General features: G+C 34.3%; 1 protein-coding gene across 1 annotated transcript; it reads right to left on the bottom strand.

Moving 5' to 3' along the window:
- Window positions 1-15,307: 15,307 nt before the first annotated feature.
- On the bottom strand, window positions 15,308-17,725 carry LOC133818133 (bidirectional sugar transporter SWEET6b-like). The gene is made up of 6 exons (XM_062250848.1): window positions 17,561-17,725; window positions 17,045-17,081; window positions 16,280-16,496; window positions 16,000-16,161; window positions 15,761-15,880; window positions 15,308-15,666 (listed from the first exon to the last, which is right to left on the bottom strand). The coding sequence occupies exons 1-6, from the start codon at window positions 17,601-17,603 to the stop codon at window positions 15,514-15,516; spliced, it is 732 nt and encodes a 243-aa protein (XP_062106832.1). The 5' UTR covers window positions 17,604-17,725; the 3' UTR covers window positions 15,308-15,513.

Raw genomic sequence — 17,725 nt, 5'->3', positions numbered from 1 at the left:
ATGACCAAGGCTCAAGTTTTACTCAAGGGGAAAGCCACATAATGGCCGATCGGGTATGATGTGGAAGAGGTACACTTGGGCTTGAATGAGGTGAGGAGGAAAGGTATACCTCGGACCACTTTGGTCCGAGGAGAAGATGTTGAAGTCCGATCGAGCTTTGGTTGAAAAGGAGAGGACTATGTCCGATCGGACATACTCATAGGAAGTACCTTGGGTCATTTGGGTCCAAGGTGATGGTATGTGAAAGAAGCGTCCAAGGTCCGATCGGACCTTGGTTGAACAAAGAAAGGCTCGGACCATGTTGGTCCGAGGAGAAGAAAGTTATGTCCGATCGGACATGATGCTTATGGGGTACCTTGGACCATTTAGGTCCAAGGAGATGTAAATGGTGGCTCGGACCACCTTGGTCCGAGGACAAAGGTCCAAGGTCCAATCGGACCTTGGTTGAACGAAGAAGGCTCGGACCATTTAGGTCCGAGGAGAGGGGCATTGTGCCCGATCGAACAAGACGCCTGAGGGAGTGCTTTGGACCATCTTGCTCTGAGGAGATGGCAAGGAGAGATGGCTCGGACCATCTTGGTCCAAGGAGGAAAGTGCAAGGTCCGATCAAACCTTGACTAGAGGAGCCAAAGAGGGTGGCTTGAACCACCTTAAGCCAAAGAAGGCCATTGTGTCCGATCGGACACAATGAAGGGAAATGCCTCGAATTTGCCCGAAGTAAGAAGCAAAGTAAGTACCCTCGGACCACCTTGGTTCGAGGAGAACTAAATGTACATGACCTTTGGTCCGAGGAGAGCCATGCACATACAACCTTTGACCTACGAAAGGCTTGAAGAGTAGTCAACATGCATGAGAGACTATGTCAAACTGCCCGAAACTACTTCAGTGAGAATTGGTCCAAGCATCCGGGAATCTCTCAATCCTCACTCGAATTTAGGGATCAGTTGTATTTTAAACATTTATTTTGTAATATAAATATTAGGTAAATAATGAAATATCCCTATCTAACGGGGATATCAGTTGAGAATCCCATCTCTATAAATAGAGAGTTGGGAGGATCGTCAAAAGACTTTTGGAAAAATCAAGAGTTAACTTGTGTTCTAGAGAGAGAAAGTGTTTTCCCTGGGAGAACCCCTTTTTGTATTCTGGAATATTTTACACTGAAGAAACTCAGTTGACACGGTTCATCTGATCTTGAGTGTGAATACATAATAAAATCTCTAAGTGGATTAGGCTATTACCGATCATCGGGGCTGAACCACTATAAAATCTCGTGTTATTTACTTTCATTGATAAAAACTGTCTGTTGTCGTTTATAATTCTCTTGAAGGCTTGTCGTAGTTGACGTTCTTACGTCGTTGGCTAAATTCACAGTCAACATGTACAAGTTTCCTCTAGAAAATAATCATTTAACCAATGAGGGAGGGGTAGTTCATCATTTCTAGGGGATAGACCCAGACCTCCCACGTCACTAAAAGTTTCAGAAGGGAGAGGCACTTGCGATAAGTCAAACTCTGAACAGCTGGGCAACCTAGAACAAAGACTGCTTGGGGAAGAGAAAGTAGATTAAACTTCAAAGTGAATTGACTCAGGCTCGTCACAAACAAAAAAATCCTCTTTTGATCGCCTCTCCCGTATAGACTCTCGAACCTCAGAAAAGGGAACATAGTCAAACTCCGGAGGCAACGATAGATGATCTAATGACTGGTGTGGTTCGAGTAGACCGACCAATCGTAAATTGTCATCATTGATAAGGAAGGATGCATTCCTATGCTTGCCATCCAACCAACGTAACTGAGAAAGGCACTCTCGCATCTCAGAGGTTGGATTCGGACGCCTATAACGACCTAAAACAACAAGTTAGATGAGCAGAATAAGCTTAACGTGAAGGAAGCGAAAAAAAAACCATTGAAAGGGAAATGATCAGATACTTACCAATATCACAGAATGACCTATGTTCGGTCTGGAGGGCAATGATAAAAAAGTATTGACTAAAGTAGCGACCAGGGTTGGAAATGCCACTCCTAAGGACTTCCCCACCAGAGTAGCTACACAAGTGGTAAAATCCTTCATAACCCGATATACGGTTGGACTTGAGATTGAACAATAAGTGAACCTCCAAAGCATTAGGGGGTGGCCAATCTGACACTTTATACAGAATGCGCAGCAGTACCAATAGTCTGTAGTTGTTCAGTGTCAGTTGGAATGGGGATATCCCAAAATAATTGCATATTTCCACAAAGTACGAATGGAGTGGAAGGAAGGCCCCTGCTTGGCAATGCATGAGATTCCAAGCGGTATACCCGTCGGGTGGGGAGCCTGCTTGCTCGTCATTAGTAGGGACATTAAGCCCGAGCTCGCCAATGAGTCCATATTTATCTATTAAATGGGACAAGTCACTTGTAGAAAAGGTGGATCTCGGTGTCACAAAACCATCCGAGCTAAAGATTTCTCCAAGCTCTTTTTTGGTATAATCGACTTTTTTCAACTTCCTTAACGCTCTTGATTTCTTGGGAGGCATGGACTTGGTCCTAGTTCAGATGAAAATAGGGACGAACAGATCCCTATACACTTCGAAGAAAGAGGCCTAACCGGATTGTAAAAGAAACCGGACTCCTCAAAGACCAAGCAAAACCCAGTACCTGAAAATGAGAGGAAAGAGTAAGATTCTGTTCGCACATACACAATATGAGGCTTGTTCGCCCATAAGTGTATAGCTAGGGCGAACATAACCGAAAGGGTACTAAAACACATGAATAAGCTAGCTTGCAAAAGAACCTATACTTGGGGAGAACAAGGAAACTCACTCATAAAAAGAGTTCAAGCAACCTGTTCATTTAATGGGTTAGTTCAAGCATCATGTTTGTTTATGTGTTAGTTCAAGCATCCTGTTCGTTTAAAGGCTAGTTCAAGCATCCTATTCGTTTAAAGGCTAGTTCAATCATCATGTTCATTTAAAGGATAGTTCAAGCATCATGTTTGTTTAAAGGCTAGTTCAAGCATCCTGCTCGTTTAAAGGCTAGATCAAGCATCCTACTCGTTTAAAGGCTAGATCAAGCATCCTGTTCGTTTGTGGGTTAGTTCAAGAAACATGTTCGTTTATGGGTTAGTTCAAGAAACTTGTTCATTATGGGCTAGTTCCAGAATCTTGTTCGTTTATGGGTTGATTCAAACATTCTGTTAACAAGACACTAGCAAATTCGACTTAAGGAAAAGACGTGTGATGCTTGTTCGAGTAATTGAGTAGTAATTGCTAAGTGTGTGCATGCACTTATTGGAAAGAGGAATATCTGCTCATTTTTATTCATAAAAGATGGATTGGACCGAGACTTAGGTGGGGTTGTTCTCATATTCACAAATGCGACCTATTCACTTAAATCTTTAGAGGAAAAGCTTATTTGTCCGCCTATACTGTAAATGGTATGAATAAAAGGTAAATGTTGTGAATCATAGACTCCTGTTCGTTTGCATTACTCTATTCGAATCGTTCAATGATTAGGCGAACAAGCAACAAATTATATGGGTTATAAGGACCTATTTGCATAAGGCAACGTGGAGTTACTTAGGTTCCTGTTCGCCTCTGCTCATTCATTGGTGCTAAGAAAATAATTTCAACCACTACTAGCATTATACTGGGATTACGAATTTTCTATGCCAACAAAACAGAATGATAAGTGAGGTTACCAATTCACTCAACTACATGTGTATATCGCAAGAATGCCCTTTCCCATATGTTCGTCAGATGCAGTCTACGCACCTTGGGGATCATGTAAAAAGTAAGCAGAACCTATTTCAAGAATACAAACAGAAGAGAACATATGCTTGAAGAGCAAACAGAGCCCGTGAAGGATTATGGGTTCTATTCGCCCATGATTATATAAGAATAGTGAATAGAGATCCGACAGAGCTCACCTCAAGTGAAACATCTAAGGTAGACAACAATAAGGCATCTGTTCGTTCCCATAGAGTGTGAAGAGCAGGGGGTAGTCGTTCACCTATTTTCGTATAAAGTGGGAAAAATACATAAATTTATTCGCAAACAGGAATTTGAACACTAATTATACTCACAAATGCTTACATACATCATGCGAATAGAATTCGTAAAGGCTATAACGCAGCATTCTTACTTGGTATTCAACGAAACTCAACAAGGACAACTTAGATAATTGAAGGGCTCAAAGGGAAGAGAATCAACTCTAAAAATTGTGTTCGCTCGAGCCTCCTTTTCAAGAGAAAGTTTGCTTGTCCCTATTTGATACAAGCTATATACATTGTGCGAAGAGAATGAACTAATGGATTGCTCATATATGTTAATACAAGGAAAACAAGACCCATTTCAACTTAGGATTTTTTCAGCAAGAATTCAAGTTGACAAATAAATATATTTGGTATACTTGGTTTGTTAGAAGAACAGGATGAGCCCCAAAGTTACGACCCTAAGCTGTGATTTTGTAAGCCAATCAAGTCAAGAAAAATTCGAAGAGACTACTGCAAGTTTTATTCCAACAAGTTGAGATAGTAAAATACACAGAGGCATGAAGGAAGAGAAGGGGTTGGTAGTGTTCCTCCCACTCCAGCAACACTTCTTCCCCCATTGGCGACGTCGGCGTTACTTCGTCTAGCAGAAGGAAGTGCTTCAGCCGCGTTGTTGTCCTTTGGGCATGAGGTCGGTGGCAGCTGGTCCTTGCATCCTTGGTTCACTCTCTAAGAGAACAATAAGTCTTTGGGCTTAGGGTTTGCAAAGTTTGGGCCTAAAATTCTTGCAAAATATTTGGCCTATAACCCGTTTGAGGGGTGCACATAATACAAGCCCAGCAAGTTGCTGTAAAAAAAATGCCTTTGGAACGATTAGAGAAGTGATCGTGAATATTTTATTTAAATGTCATCTAAGTGTATAACCAAAAATGAATGGGGAAATTGTTCGCGTAACTAAGTCATAATTGCACAAAGCACGAAAACTGACTTGGGGGGCAAATGTTATACCCATTTTTTTGGACATTTATGACATTTAAAAAATAACAATTATGAAGGGATTATGAATGGAACATTTTGCATTCCTGTTCTCACACAGTGCAAAATGGTTCTTGTTCTCACACAGTGTAAAATGGTTCCTATTCTCACGAAGCACAAAGTACTTCCTGTTCTCACAGAGTACAAAGTACTTCCTGTTCTCACAGAGTACAAAGCAGACTACCAAGCGCTAACAGAAGGGATTTGGTCGCTTAGCCGCATTCCTCAACCTCTGTTCGCACAAGGCAAGTTATTTCACCTCTGTTCGCACAAGGCAAACCATTACACGCTAACAGGAGGATCCTGTTCATTCCACACACAACATCCACGCTAACAGAGTTAGCAAAGGAGTACAGACTTGTCATTTATCAAAATAAAATTGAATTTCTGTTGTAATGTATTATTTGCAGGTCAAGCCCAATAACTTAAGCCCATGATATAATTGTAACCCTAAACTCCTCACTATAAATAAGAGGAGATGGGATAGAAATAGGGAGGCAATTGATAATGTCGAATGACCATTCTTGTATACACAATCCTTATGTAATGTAAAGCGAAGGAGGACTATAGAACAACCGGCGACGCAAGTTCGCAGAAAACTATGGTTCTTCAAGCTTAAATATTAATAAAAGTGACTAAGTGGACGTAGGTCATCTTTTTGGGGCTGAACCACTATAAAATATGGTGTTATTTATTTGATTATATCTCTATTCTTGAATCCATGCTCTTATGTTCTCAAGTTGACGAAAAACAGCGTCAACAAAAGTCATTATCGTCGGGCTGTTGTGGTGGCTGTGATGGTTGTGGCTGTTGTGGTTGTTGTGGTTGAAAGCTTGCCATCATGGACTGTATCATGTTCATGTCCAAGTTGACAGGCTGAAATTATGGAGGTTGGATGCTTGGATTTGTTGTTTGCATATATTGTTGCATTTGCTGAAAGTTGTTGTTCTGGGTCATAAAGGGTTGACCGAAGTGTTGAGTCATGGACTGGAAAGCCTCAGGTGGTATCGTCGGAGGGCCAACTGTGGTGGACAGAAACGGTGATGCCTCTGATTATGAAGAGGATTCGGTGGCGCTTGAGGAAAATGTACTAGTTCCCTTCAGCTTCCATCCAATACCTCGGTTGTGGCCACGACGTTGACCAAGTACCTTTGAGACGACTTGTGTCTCATTGACATTGGCACTTCTTGCTTCAGATTTAGATTGAGACTGAGATTGGGATTGTGTCTGGACTTCTTGCTGTAAGGTATCCTGCAGTTTAGAAACAAGACAACTAATACATAATATAATTGAATAATAAACATAGATACAAAACTTAGAAAGTTACTTACATATGCATCTTTAGCATTTGTGTTCACCCATCCTCGTGTCTGATGATTGTGCATGTCATGGAATGTATTGATAATGCTGGGCAGTTCCTTGGTCTGAAGATTCATCTCTAGAAAATAAAATTTAACAAAATCTTAGTTAAATATTGAAATTATTATTAAGATAACATAAAATATTTCAAATTATCTATATATTTTTATTGACCTTCTTAAATCGAGCAGAAGCATAAGAAGTCAATCCATGGAGACTTGGATACTTCTGTTTTGCTCTGATGGCAGCATTTGCCTTAGAGCGTGCCATGAACTGTGGAGTGGTGAAAAGGTCAACCAACTTCTGCCAACTCTCGTTGTCAATGTCCTTCGGTGGATTCTTTCTGGCTGTCTCGATATCATCATACCCTCCATGCTCATCGAAGTGTCTTTTCTTGCGACCTTTTCTATCCTTGCAGCGATCCTGAAACTCTCACTCAATCCCAGTCTCTATCAGTCGCCACTCAAGGAGAGCTTTAGGAAGAATGAAAAATTCCTTCAAAAAAAATGGTGAGATTTTTTAAATTATATATATAAAAAATTACACGTGAATAAGTAGATAAATTTACCTCAAGTTTTTGCATCAATCCAATCTTGTGCTCATCCAGAACACTCTGCCACGAGTCATAATATAACGGGACATGGTGACCAATAAGGTTGCCAATAAGTCTCGTGAACAACGTCCCAATATCACCAACTGCTTTGTAGGTTCCATCCTTCAGATCAAATTGTAGAGCCAACAAACCTTTATTGTCGTTGACGAGCTGCTGCAAATTTTTGGACCGAGACCGACCTCTTCTTTTTGCGACAGTCGCTGCATATGTTAATTAAATAATACAATTAAATTGAATAAATAATAACAAATTTTCATTTATTGATAAAAGCTAGACTAATTATAGTATACTATACGTCTCACAGGAAGTAGGAACTCGCGTGGGGTCTGGAGGAGGAGGAGGAGGAGGATCCGCTCCATCACCGCCATGAGAACGAGCAACAGTAGCAGACATATCTTTGTAGTTTAAATAATTATTAACTTAAACTCAGTTATATTTGGAGGTTAATTACATAACTTAAATAATTTCGGTAATGTAGTTGAAACTTTTGAAAAACAAACATTGTTGAGAAAAGTCATATATTGATTGAAAAGTCTTCAAATTAAAACATACACATTAAACATACAAATATGAATATTATCTGTACTTTCTAAATATTATTCCTCATCAATGTCGATTCCTACATCATCATCTGTACTTTCTAAATCATCTTCACTAATTTCGTCATCATCATCATCATCATCGTCATTGATGAAATCATCATCCACATCCGGAACAGATCTGTTTTTGGGAATTTTCCTTCCAGAACAAACAACAGTCATACTTGCAAGCATGAATTGATTGATAACCTAACCCTAACTTCCTCATTTTTTTCTTGGACTCATAGAATGAAGCCGGAATCTTATTATTCTTTGGGAATGCAAATTTCATAAACTTCAAAAGTTCATCAAAGGAACTATTTGTCCATTTATTCATAACCTTCATGTGCATCATCTTCGCCAATAAGTTCAAGGAAGACAACCATGTACAACCAGAATATAACTCAGCTTCGACCTCTTGAAACAGATCATCAAATTGATTCTCCGCACTATTGCCACCAACATCTGAAATTCCTTCATTTATGCCTTCTTCGTTTATGTCTTGTTCACCAATAACATCATTGATGATGTCAATCATCTCATCAGTCACTGGAGCATCGTCGTCCACTACTGGAGGTATATCAACTTGACCATGGTAGGTCAACTTCACTTATCGCTACAGAAACCCATATCTGTGTATGTGAGCCTCCACCACATCCAGTTTATGATTTAGCATATTGACACACGAACGCATGGGCATCTAACTTCTCCCGAAGCATTCACATGATTCTTGGCCATTTGTATAAATGCTTGAAGACCATTCCAAAACTAATCAGAGTTACGTCGTCTATTAGTTATCCAACTCTTGTCAATCGTCATAACTAATTCAAGTGGAAAATAAATTATCACAATGTGATAATCATAAAAAACTACCTTTATTTGGTAATAAATTTTTTATCACCAAAGCACTAATTGTGTTTAATTAACTTATGATATCTTATTGAATTTTATGAATACATTAGTAAATTTTATGAATATATTATCAAATTTTTATTTCTTATTTTTAATTATATATTTATTAATTTACTATTTAATATTATTATTTTAATTTACGCTTTATAATTTTTTAATTAATTGATTTAAAATTTACAATCATAAAAATTCTAATAACACTAATTTTAAAATTACATTGTTAAAATTTGTACTTTTTATTTTTAATTATATATTTATAATTTTCTATTTAATATTATTATTTTGATTTGCATTTTGTAATTTTTTAATTAATTGATTTAAAATTTACAATCATAAAAATTTTAATAACACTAATTTTAAAATTACATTGTTAAAATTTGTACTTTTTATTTTAATTATATATTTATAATTTTCTATTTAATACTATTATTTTGATTTACACAATCATAAAAATTCTAATAACACTAATTTTAAAATTACATTGTTAAAATTTGTACTTTTTATTTTTAATTATATATTTATAATTTTCTATTTAATATTATTATTTTGATTTACACTTTATAATTTTTTAATTAATTCATTTAAAATTTACAATCATAAAATTTCTAATAACACTAATTTTAAAATTACATTGTTAAAATTTGTACTTTTTATTTTTATTTATATATTTATAATTTTCTATTTAATATTATTATTTTGATTTACATTTTATAATTTTTTAATTAATTGATTTAAAATTTACAATCATAAAAATTCTAATAACACTAATTTTAAAATTACATTGTTAAAATTTGTACTTTTTATTTTTAATTATATATTTATAATTTTCTATTTAATATTATTATTTTGATTTGCACTTTATAATTTTTTAATTAATTGACAATCATAAAATTTCTAATAACACTAGTTTTAAATTACATTGTTAAAGTTTGTACTTTTTATTTATAATTAATTGTTTTAAAATTAATTAAAAATTAAAAATTAAATTGTAATGTTTAATATTTCTAAAACTACTAAAATTTCGGCAGCATAACGGCTATAATCTAACATATCCCAAAATTTAAAACCTGCATAAAAACTACAAAACCAGTCCAAGAACATACATATAATTGATTTCAAAAATTTATATCTCATATTGATTAGTGCCCAAAAATACATATTTGTTGATTTTAATTGTCAAAATAAATTAAGTTTTTGTTGACCCACGATTTGGCCAACTGACACGGAGTCAAAATATGAATGATATGGACGAATGTAAAGAGAATAATGTAATGACGAAAGTAAAGAAAACACAGTAATTTATAGTGGTTCGGCCCCAGGATCTGGTAATGACCTACGTCCACGTAGAATTATATTGATATGCAATCAGAAATGTGATCAGAGAACTTGGGTTCACTGAGTTTCAGCACTTCTCACAAAACAATACAAGTTTACTAGGAGAAATTCTATATCTCTATGATTCAGCAGCCAAAAAAGTCCCTTCCCTTGAGCTATATCTTGCTATTTATAGGCTCATGGAGGGTTACAAAATATTGTTACAGATATTATCCCCTGAATAATGGGATATCCAGAAGATTGCATGAGATAAATTCGGGATTCACAAAGATCTTCCCATAAATGTTGCTTTGCCAGCGGAACCACCGACCAAACTGGTGTGGGAAAGACAGGCTTGTCCTGCTTCTGGTGTGTCTCCTGGTCGATACTCTAGCAGACGCTTCAGGTATCAGCCACGTGTCAAGAGATTATTCGCCACGTCATAAATGCTAATTTATTGGATAACAGTTTTAATTAATATTTTCATGGAATTAATATGATTTATTTTATAAATGAAATTATTTGATTATGATTTAATTTATTGTTATTTTGTAGGAATTAAAGTTATATTATGGAAATTTGAAATGAAAAGAGAAAGAAAGAATAATTTGAAATGAAAAGAGAAAGAAAGAATTAAATCTGAAATAAATAAAAGAAAATTGGCAAAATTGAAAATGGCAAAGGCCCAAGAATCCAAAGGCAGCCCAGGCTCGTTTTCCTCCCCAACCCACTGACGCGAGCCGAGCCGCCGAGAGTCGAGCAAGCTGCCTGACGCCTGCCATCTGCACGCCTCCAGCCGACACCTGTTCTCCAGCTCCTCCTTCAGCCAGCCCAAATGCATCAACTCCCCACGCAGGCCCAACTCTCCCTAGCTCCCTTTCAACGCCCCAACTCTCTTCAGCCCTCTTTTCCCTCCAGCCAGCCGCCCACGTGGCTTGCCCCTATTCGCTGGGAATGGGTCAAACCCACCAGCTGCACCAGCCCACTCTCCTAAGCACTTTGGGCCTTGAACTTCCCATTTTGAGCTTTAAAGCTCTTCTTTTGTGGTATTTTTGAAAAAGATAAATTTTACCATACACCAAAATAACTAAGTTAATATTTATAATAAGACTTGATTTTTCAAAATCATATTTTATCATTAATATTTTAGATTTATTTTTTAAACTCCAAATTGTTGTTTAATTTCTTTTTAATCATTTTCTCCCTCTATAAATAGGGACTCTTCCTTTACAATTTCTATGTAATTTTTAGGTAGTAAAACTCTACCAAATTTTAGTCTCATTTATCATATTTTCTCTCTTGAATGTCATGAAGATGTCTAGCATAATAGGCTAACCTTCCTAGGAAGGTTAGGATGATCCTATATGCACTATGACTTTGTTTGGTATTTTTTATTTACCTTGTGCTTAAAGTTTATATATTTTAATGATTTATTTTCTTTCATCTCTACTTCTTCATCTTGTTATCTATATTTATGTTTATTAATAGTATATAGATGTTGTCATGCACTTTCTATGTATTATCAAATTAGTGAAAATAATATAGATAATATCTTTATCATTTTCTCCATCTCATTCGTATATATTTACTTTTGCTAAATCTATATAGAATTAGTCATACTTTTTCTATGTATTTTATAAATAGTAAAAGTAATATTTGTGCTAGGTTTTATGTCCAATCTCTTATTGCATTATTGTCAATGGTATAATGTCATTTTTAAATTTCTCATAAAATTTATCTCATCTTTCCATGGTAAAGAATAATAATCACTTGAATACATTTTTGTAAAACATATTTGTGCTTTAATGTTAAATATTCCAAATGAATAGTTGGGATGTGAACTTCTCATTTGTGTAACTTTTGTGAATCAAAGATCTAAATAAATAAGTATGCATATTGGTGACTCTTGATCTTCCTACTTGTTACCTATTGTTACATCACACTTTATTCTATCTTTATTTCTAATTTAAAAAACAACAAAAATATCACTTGTTCTATTTTCCTCATATTATTTATCTCTAAACTTTATTTTTTTGCCTCCTTGTGGAATCGACCATCCGATCTATACTACGACTACCGCTAAGTGAAAGTCACGTTTGAGCGTTAAACACATATCAACAACATAAATCATATTAAACATTTATTTATATTTATCTAACATAATAATCTAATTATTATATAAATTCTAATATTCACATCCACATTAAATCATAAAAACATATACATATTTTTTATACATACATTCATATACACATGAAAAAAATAAACATACATATATTAATAAATAAAATTATATCATCTAATATCTAAACCTATCATTTGCATTTTTTTATAACATCTAATATTTTATATCATCTAATATTTAATTAAAAACAAAAAATTATAATAAACATCTAATCATATTAATCTAACCTACCACACAATTTAAAAATAAATTTCACATTCACATTTATATACATATAAACATATTCACATTTATATACATATATTTAACCTATCATGCATTTTTTTTATTACATAACATTTAATTAAATTAAATAAACATAAAACAAAATTAAAAATCGAAAATATAATAAAATTAACAAAACATACAAATTTATTTTAAAATCTACTAGAATTTAATTTAATTTAAAAATTATCTACACACTATTAATCACAAAAAAAAAAAATATTAAAAATTAAAAACAATACCCAAAAGCTTGAGATGCTCTAGATGCTCCAATACAATCTGAAAAAAAAAAAACAGAAAATTTAACTAACTCATAAAAAATACACAAAAAAAATCATAAAAACACTAAGTTTAAAAGAAAAAACTAAAGCATTAAGGTTTAATAATACTAACCTTCACAAAAGGGGGCCAAAAATGGCTCTAGGCGGCGCTGGGAGGGGCTAGGCGGCGTTGGGAGGTGGTGGAAAACAGAGAGAAATTGTCTCTGTTTTGGAAAATTGCAGCAGAAATGAGGAAGAACGGCTCCACCTGGGGGGTTATATCGCTGGGACCTATAGCGATGACATGTCGTTGCTATAGGGAATACAATGTCGTCGCCACTGTTGAACACACCATTTCACTCAAACGGTGAGACCCATGTCGTCGCTGTAGTATAGTGAATAGTACACGAATCCCCTCGTGTACTACACGTCTACTCTACAGCGACGACATGTCGTCGCTATATGCAGTGAAATTTGACTTAAATTTTTTGGCAGTTCACATTCCCACATTTTATTTTGGATCCTATAGCGACGACATGTCGTCGCTGTAGAGTACAAAATAACTGATCAGTGGATATATTGGACTACACAGCGACAGCATGGGTGTGCAAATAGGCAACCAACTATGGGCGGTTGAGTTCCCTGAGCATCCTACAGCGACGACATGTCGTCGCTATAGACAAACATATTTCTCTCTTTTTTTCCTACGAATACCCTACAGTGACGACATGTCGTCGCTGTATAGTTAGTTCTCGCCTCATGTTCCTTCCAAATTCCTAGAATTATACAGCGATGACAGTGATGATTATTCGTCGTTGTAGGGTTCTAGGAATTTGGAGGGCCAGATTATGTGTTGTTGACGACCCTACAGCGACGACATGTCGTCGTTGTAGCTTATTTTTTAATAAATTAAGAAAAAATAATTTTTCGTGGATTTTGCCTACATACAACGACGATTTTAGAGTCGTCACAATAGATGTCGTTACTATAAAGTCTTTTTCTTGTAGTGATAGTTCGAATCTTAGCTATTTCGAGTAGTTATATATATACATTATAATATAATATTTTTGTTTATGTTCACTTTATTAGTCTCTTATAAAAAAAACATATTTAATTTAAACATTTGAATTTGTTTTAATAAATTAAAATTGATATGACATCGTAATACGGCTTTTCTAACTCACATCATTTTAAAATTTGTAATTTACCAAACACTCAACAACTTTTCCCTACAATACAATTGTACCAAACTGACCCTTAGATTTCACTGTTAGTTAAAAGAAGACTCACATGAATCCCACTACCTAATTAAACATTCACCCGATTATCTACTAAAACAAATTGTTATTAGTCCACTTTGTAGAATTAAAAAAGTATATAACTTCCCTTAATATCAATTGTAAGATCCAAGTTTGAATTGGCATTTTTGTGACAAATATTCTTGATTCTATTAATTAATTTTGTGATAAGGTTAATTAACTAATTGAGATATTGCTAACATAAGTCAATATTTGTGCTAATCCTTCTTATTGATTTAAGATCAAAGTTGATCATCTATAATCTGAAAAAATATGATCTGATTTTAAGAGAATAAATGGGTATCAAATCATTTTTTGAATCAACATATTTAAGTAATTTATTCAAAGAATTTTTTTGTCATCTTACCTCATACAAATCAACAAGAATTCGTTTGGAAGATAATATGTATCACCATATCACAGGTATATATGGAGCTGATTTGGAAGCAATAAATGGTTGATTTCGAAATCTGATCATAACTGTTGTAACATTATTTGTCTTTGGAATGTAAATCAAGATTTAAGTCATATGGCCTGAAAAAAAAAATTTAAGTCATGTATGGATATTGTAATTGATCTTTTGTTTAGTCCTAAATCAATTAGGAATTTTTTGTAATTGATTTGGACAAAGAAAAGCTAAAATCTTTGTATATATGAATTTAGACCGGTTTCTCTACAACAGTTCATCTGACTACTGTTGTAACAATTTTGGTAAAAATCTCTTGGCTGACTTAAATTTTTCCTTTCCCATTGCCAATCAATCTTTGATTGCAGATTCTTAATAATATGGAGATTGGAATCTCGACCACTATAAACAGTGAGCCATTCCAAAGGGTTTTTATATGTATTTTGGTGTGAGGAAAATACAATTATGTGGAAAATACAATTGTGTGGTTTTTTCTTGAATGCTTATTGTAAAGAAGTAATTTTTCTTGAATTCTTGTGTACTTAAAAAAAATGTGAGGTTATTTTTCTGAGAATGTTCACTTTGTAAAAGCAAATTTTGAAGTGTGTTTAGATTATGCTAAGTATTGAAGGGAATTCATAGGCTTAGTACTAATCATTAAAGCCGAGAGGATCTCGAACCTTGTTTTTTGGGAGGAAAAACTCTACATCTTTGGGAGCAGGTGGATCGTGACAAAGGTGGCGTGAAAGGAGTTCATGCGCACAGAGTGCTAAATGAGATTGGTGGAGTTATATACAACACAGAATTACAATCAGAAAGAGGGAGTGATTTTATTAAGTGGCCCCGTAGACAAGGGTATTTGAACAAAGGTAAAAAACATCTTTAGGGAATTTTCATTCAAATGTTAAATTGGTGATGTATTGCAAAATTTAACACATAATATTGCATCACTATAAATATTATTTTTTTATTTACTTTTATGTCATTTTTTATTATTGGTTGTTTTTATTATTGCAATACTTTATAAAAATGGGTTTTTCATCGATGACCACATTATAATTATACGTATTGCAGTAGTTGAGGAAACAAAAAATAAATGCAAATAGAATAAACTAAAAAAAATATATAATATAAAAAGAAAAAACAGTAATAATATTGAGTAAAAAAAGGACCTAAAATAACTAACTAGCTAGTGCATAGAGATTGCTATGAGCTCTCTATCTACAATTCAATAACGAAAAATATTAAAAAACTAATTGCAAATTAAAAAAAATACTATATATCCCTTAATCTAAAAAGCCCAAAAGGGTTGAATCAAACTCGATCTGCGGCAGAGAGCTGAACTTCACTAGCAGCAGGCTTGGTTGTACCATCAATGCTCTGGCCCTTCTTAGGAGTTGTCCCGTAGTAGCATCCGTACAAGATGAGTTGAACAGCACCAGAAATTGCTCCTAGCCCATTGCTTACCTGCATATTAATTATTATTAATTGAACCCATGTTCTATATATACACAACACATTAATATTAATATTGATTAGAATTGAGATACTAATTAGTTACCAGGACATAGATGTCGAACTTGATGAGGGCATAAGCAGTCCAGCAGGAACCATTGAGGAAGTTGGTCAAGGATAGATAAAAGGGCATGTACTCCACACTCTTAGTTTTGATAACTTTGGACTGTATATATGATATATTCAATCAAATATTAATTAATCAATCAATCTAATAATCAAAATTTATAAAAGGGTATATATATATATATATAGAGAGAGAGAGAGAGAGAGAGAGAGTCTTACCATGATAGTAAGTGGAGAAGAGTACATTATGATATTGAAAATGTCACACAGAATCCCAACAAATAGAGACCTTCTCTTAGTGCCATGGAAAAGCATGAGTGCTACAGCAACAACAGCGCCAAAGAAGACAGTCTCCGCAAGTAGCCACACCACTACCTTCTTCTGAAATTTATTAATAAATTTAATCCGTTAATTAGAACATGTACACATGTGTGTATGTATGTATGTATGTATGTATATTTATATAATATAATGTGACAATATATACACATATACTTACACGTCCGTTGTTGGTAGCATAGACGAAGAAAATGCTTAAGTAAATGAGTTCAAGCACAAGGCCAACTGAGTTGATAGTAACGACAAGGAGACTGTCAGGGTGAATAAACGGCATGCCGTAGAAGATCCAAAGCAAACAGTTGAGTACTGTTGCCAGATAAGGATCTGGCTTGAACTCCTCCACCGCCTTACTCTTGATGATTCGGTAAAATGTTGGACTGGCCATATATAGATAAATTTTATATATTAATTACAAGTAACCCCCGTGATGTAACACTACATATATATATACCATAATAATAAACAATTTTCAATTTGGTAGAATATTCCTCTGCGTTGAATAATATTATATTATATGGTTTGTAGTCATGTAAAATGAATGACAGCTAAGTGAGAGTTTGAGAGAATTGATATTCTTGAAGCAAAATAAACGAGGGAAAATTAAACAAGATATTATTGTGATTATGTATGAGTTTCTTAACCGAAAATAGGAAAGTATAAGATGATTTAAGGTTAGGTGAGTGTTTGTGTGAGCGGATCTCTTGACGTGTTCCAATCGGTGGGGGCTCTAGCCTCTAGCTAATATAATTTTAGGCAAAAGTGTATGCACTTTTCGTAATTCAATTTACAAAATTATACATATAGAAATATTAAATATATCCAGCGATCAGATCAACGGTGAGAATAATTAAATTAATATTAAATTTCAATTGAAAAAATCAAAGAAAGAAAAAGAAAAACAAATCTCGGGGAGAGAATTAATTACACTGGGGAAATAAACAGTCCGAACGAGATAACATTCCCTGCGAAGAGATCAAACAAACAAATAAAACTTTCGTCAATAAAACAAAGTTATCAAGAAAATATTTGTATTCATGTATACTTATTTATACCATATATATATGTGTGCATTAATTAATTAGGAATATATACATATATATATATATATATGAATGTTGTTGACTGAATGAGTAGGAAAGACTAGAAGAGATAATATCACCAAAGAAACGTGGAATGAATACGGAGATAAATTATGCCTTATATGTGGATAACCATTAATTAATTACCCTATAATCTAATCTATAGATTCGAAATTCCAAAGTTGAACAACAATACACAGTCAAGGAGAGATTATATATCTATATAAATATATATATATATATCAATACAAAGCGCCATGATCGAGTACATAGTATCTCGATCACTATGTATTCATAATACACCGTACATATATATATATATACATATGCATATACTTAGTAGTAGTAGTGGTAGTACTGACCAATGATACCGACGACATTCCGAGCAGCTTCGGCACTCACCATCTTGACGATTATCAGAGAAAAAGCTCGAGTGAGAGAGAGAGAGAGAATGAGAAAGAGTGAGAAAATGAGTGAAAAAGAGTGAGAAAATGAGTGAAAAAGAGTGAGAAACAAAAGAGACGGCC

Source organism: Humulus lupulus, chromosome 2 (assembly GCF_963169125.1).
Source record: "Humulus lupulus chromosome 2, drHumLupu1.1, whole genome shotgun sequence".
Taxonomy (NCBI): domain Eukaryota; kingdom Viridiplantae; phylum Streptophyta; class Magnoliopsida; order Rosales; family Cannabaceae; genus Humulus; species Humulus lupulus.
Note: the sequence above shows the minus strand (reverse complement) of the source record. Positions and strands in the feature narration are given on the sequence as shown.

Bases quoted from the DNA above. Each gene is read 5' to 3' on its own strand.
- LOC133818133 (XM_062250848.1), bottom strand. From the start codon at position 17,603: ATGGTGAGTGCCGAAGCTGCTCGGAATGTCGTCGGTATCATTG. The intron at 16,497-17,044 runs GTAATTAATTCT...ATATATGGCCAG, and splicing joins GGACTGTTTATTTCCCCAGT to TCCAACATTTTACCGAATCA. The intron at 15,881-15,999 runs GTAAGACTCTCT...TCATATATACAG, and splicing joins CTTCTCCACTTACTATCATG to TCCAAAGTTATCAAAACTAA.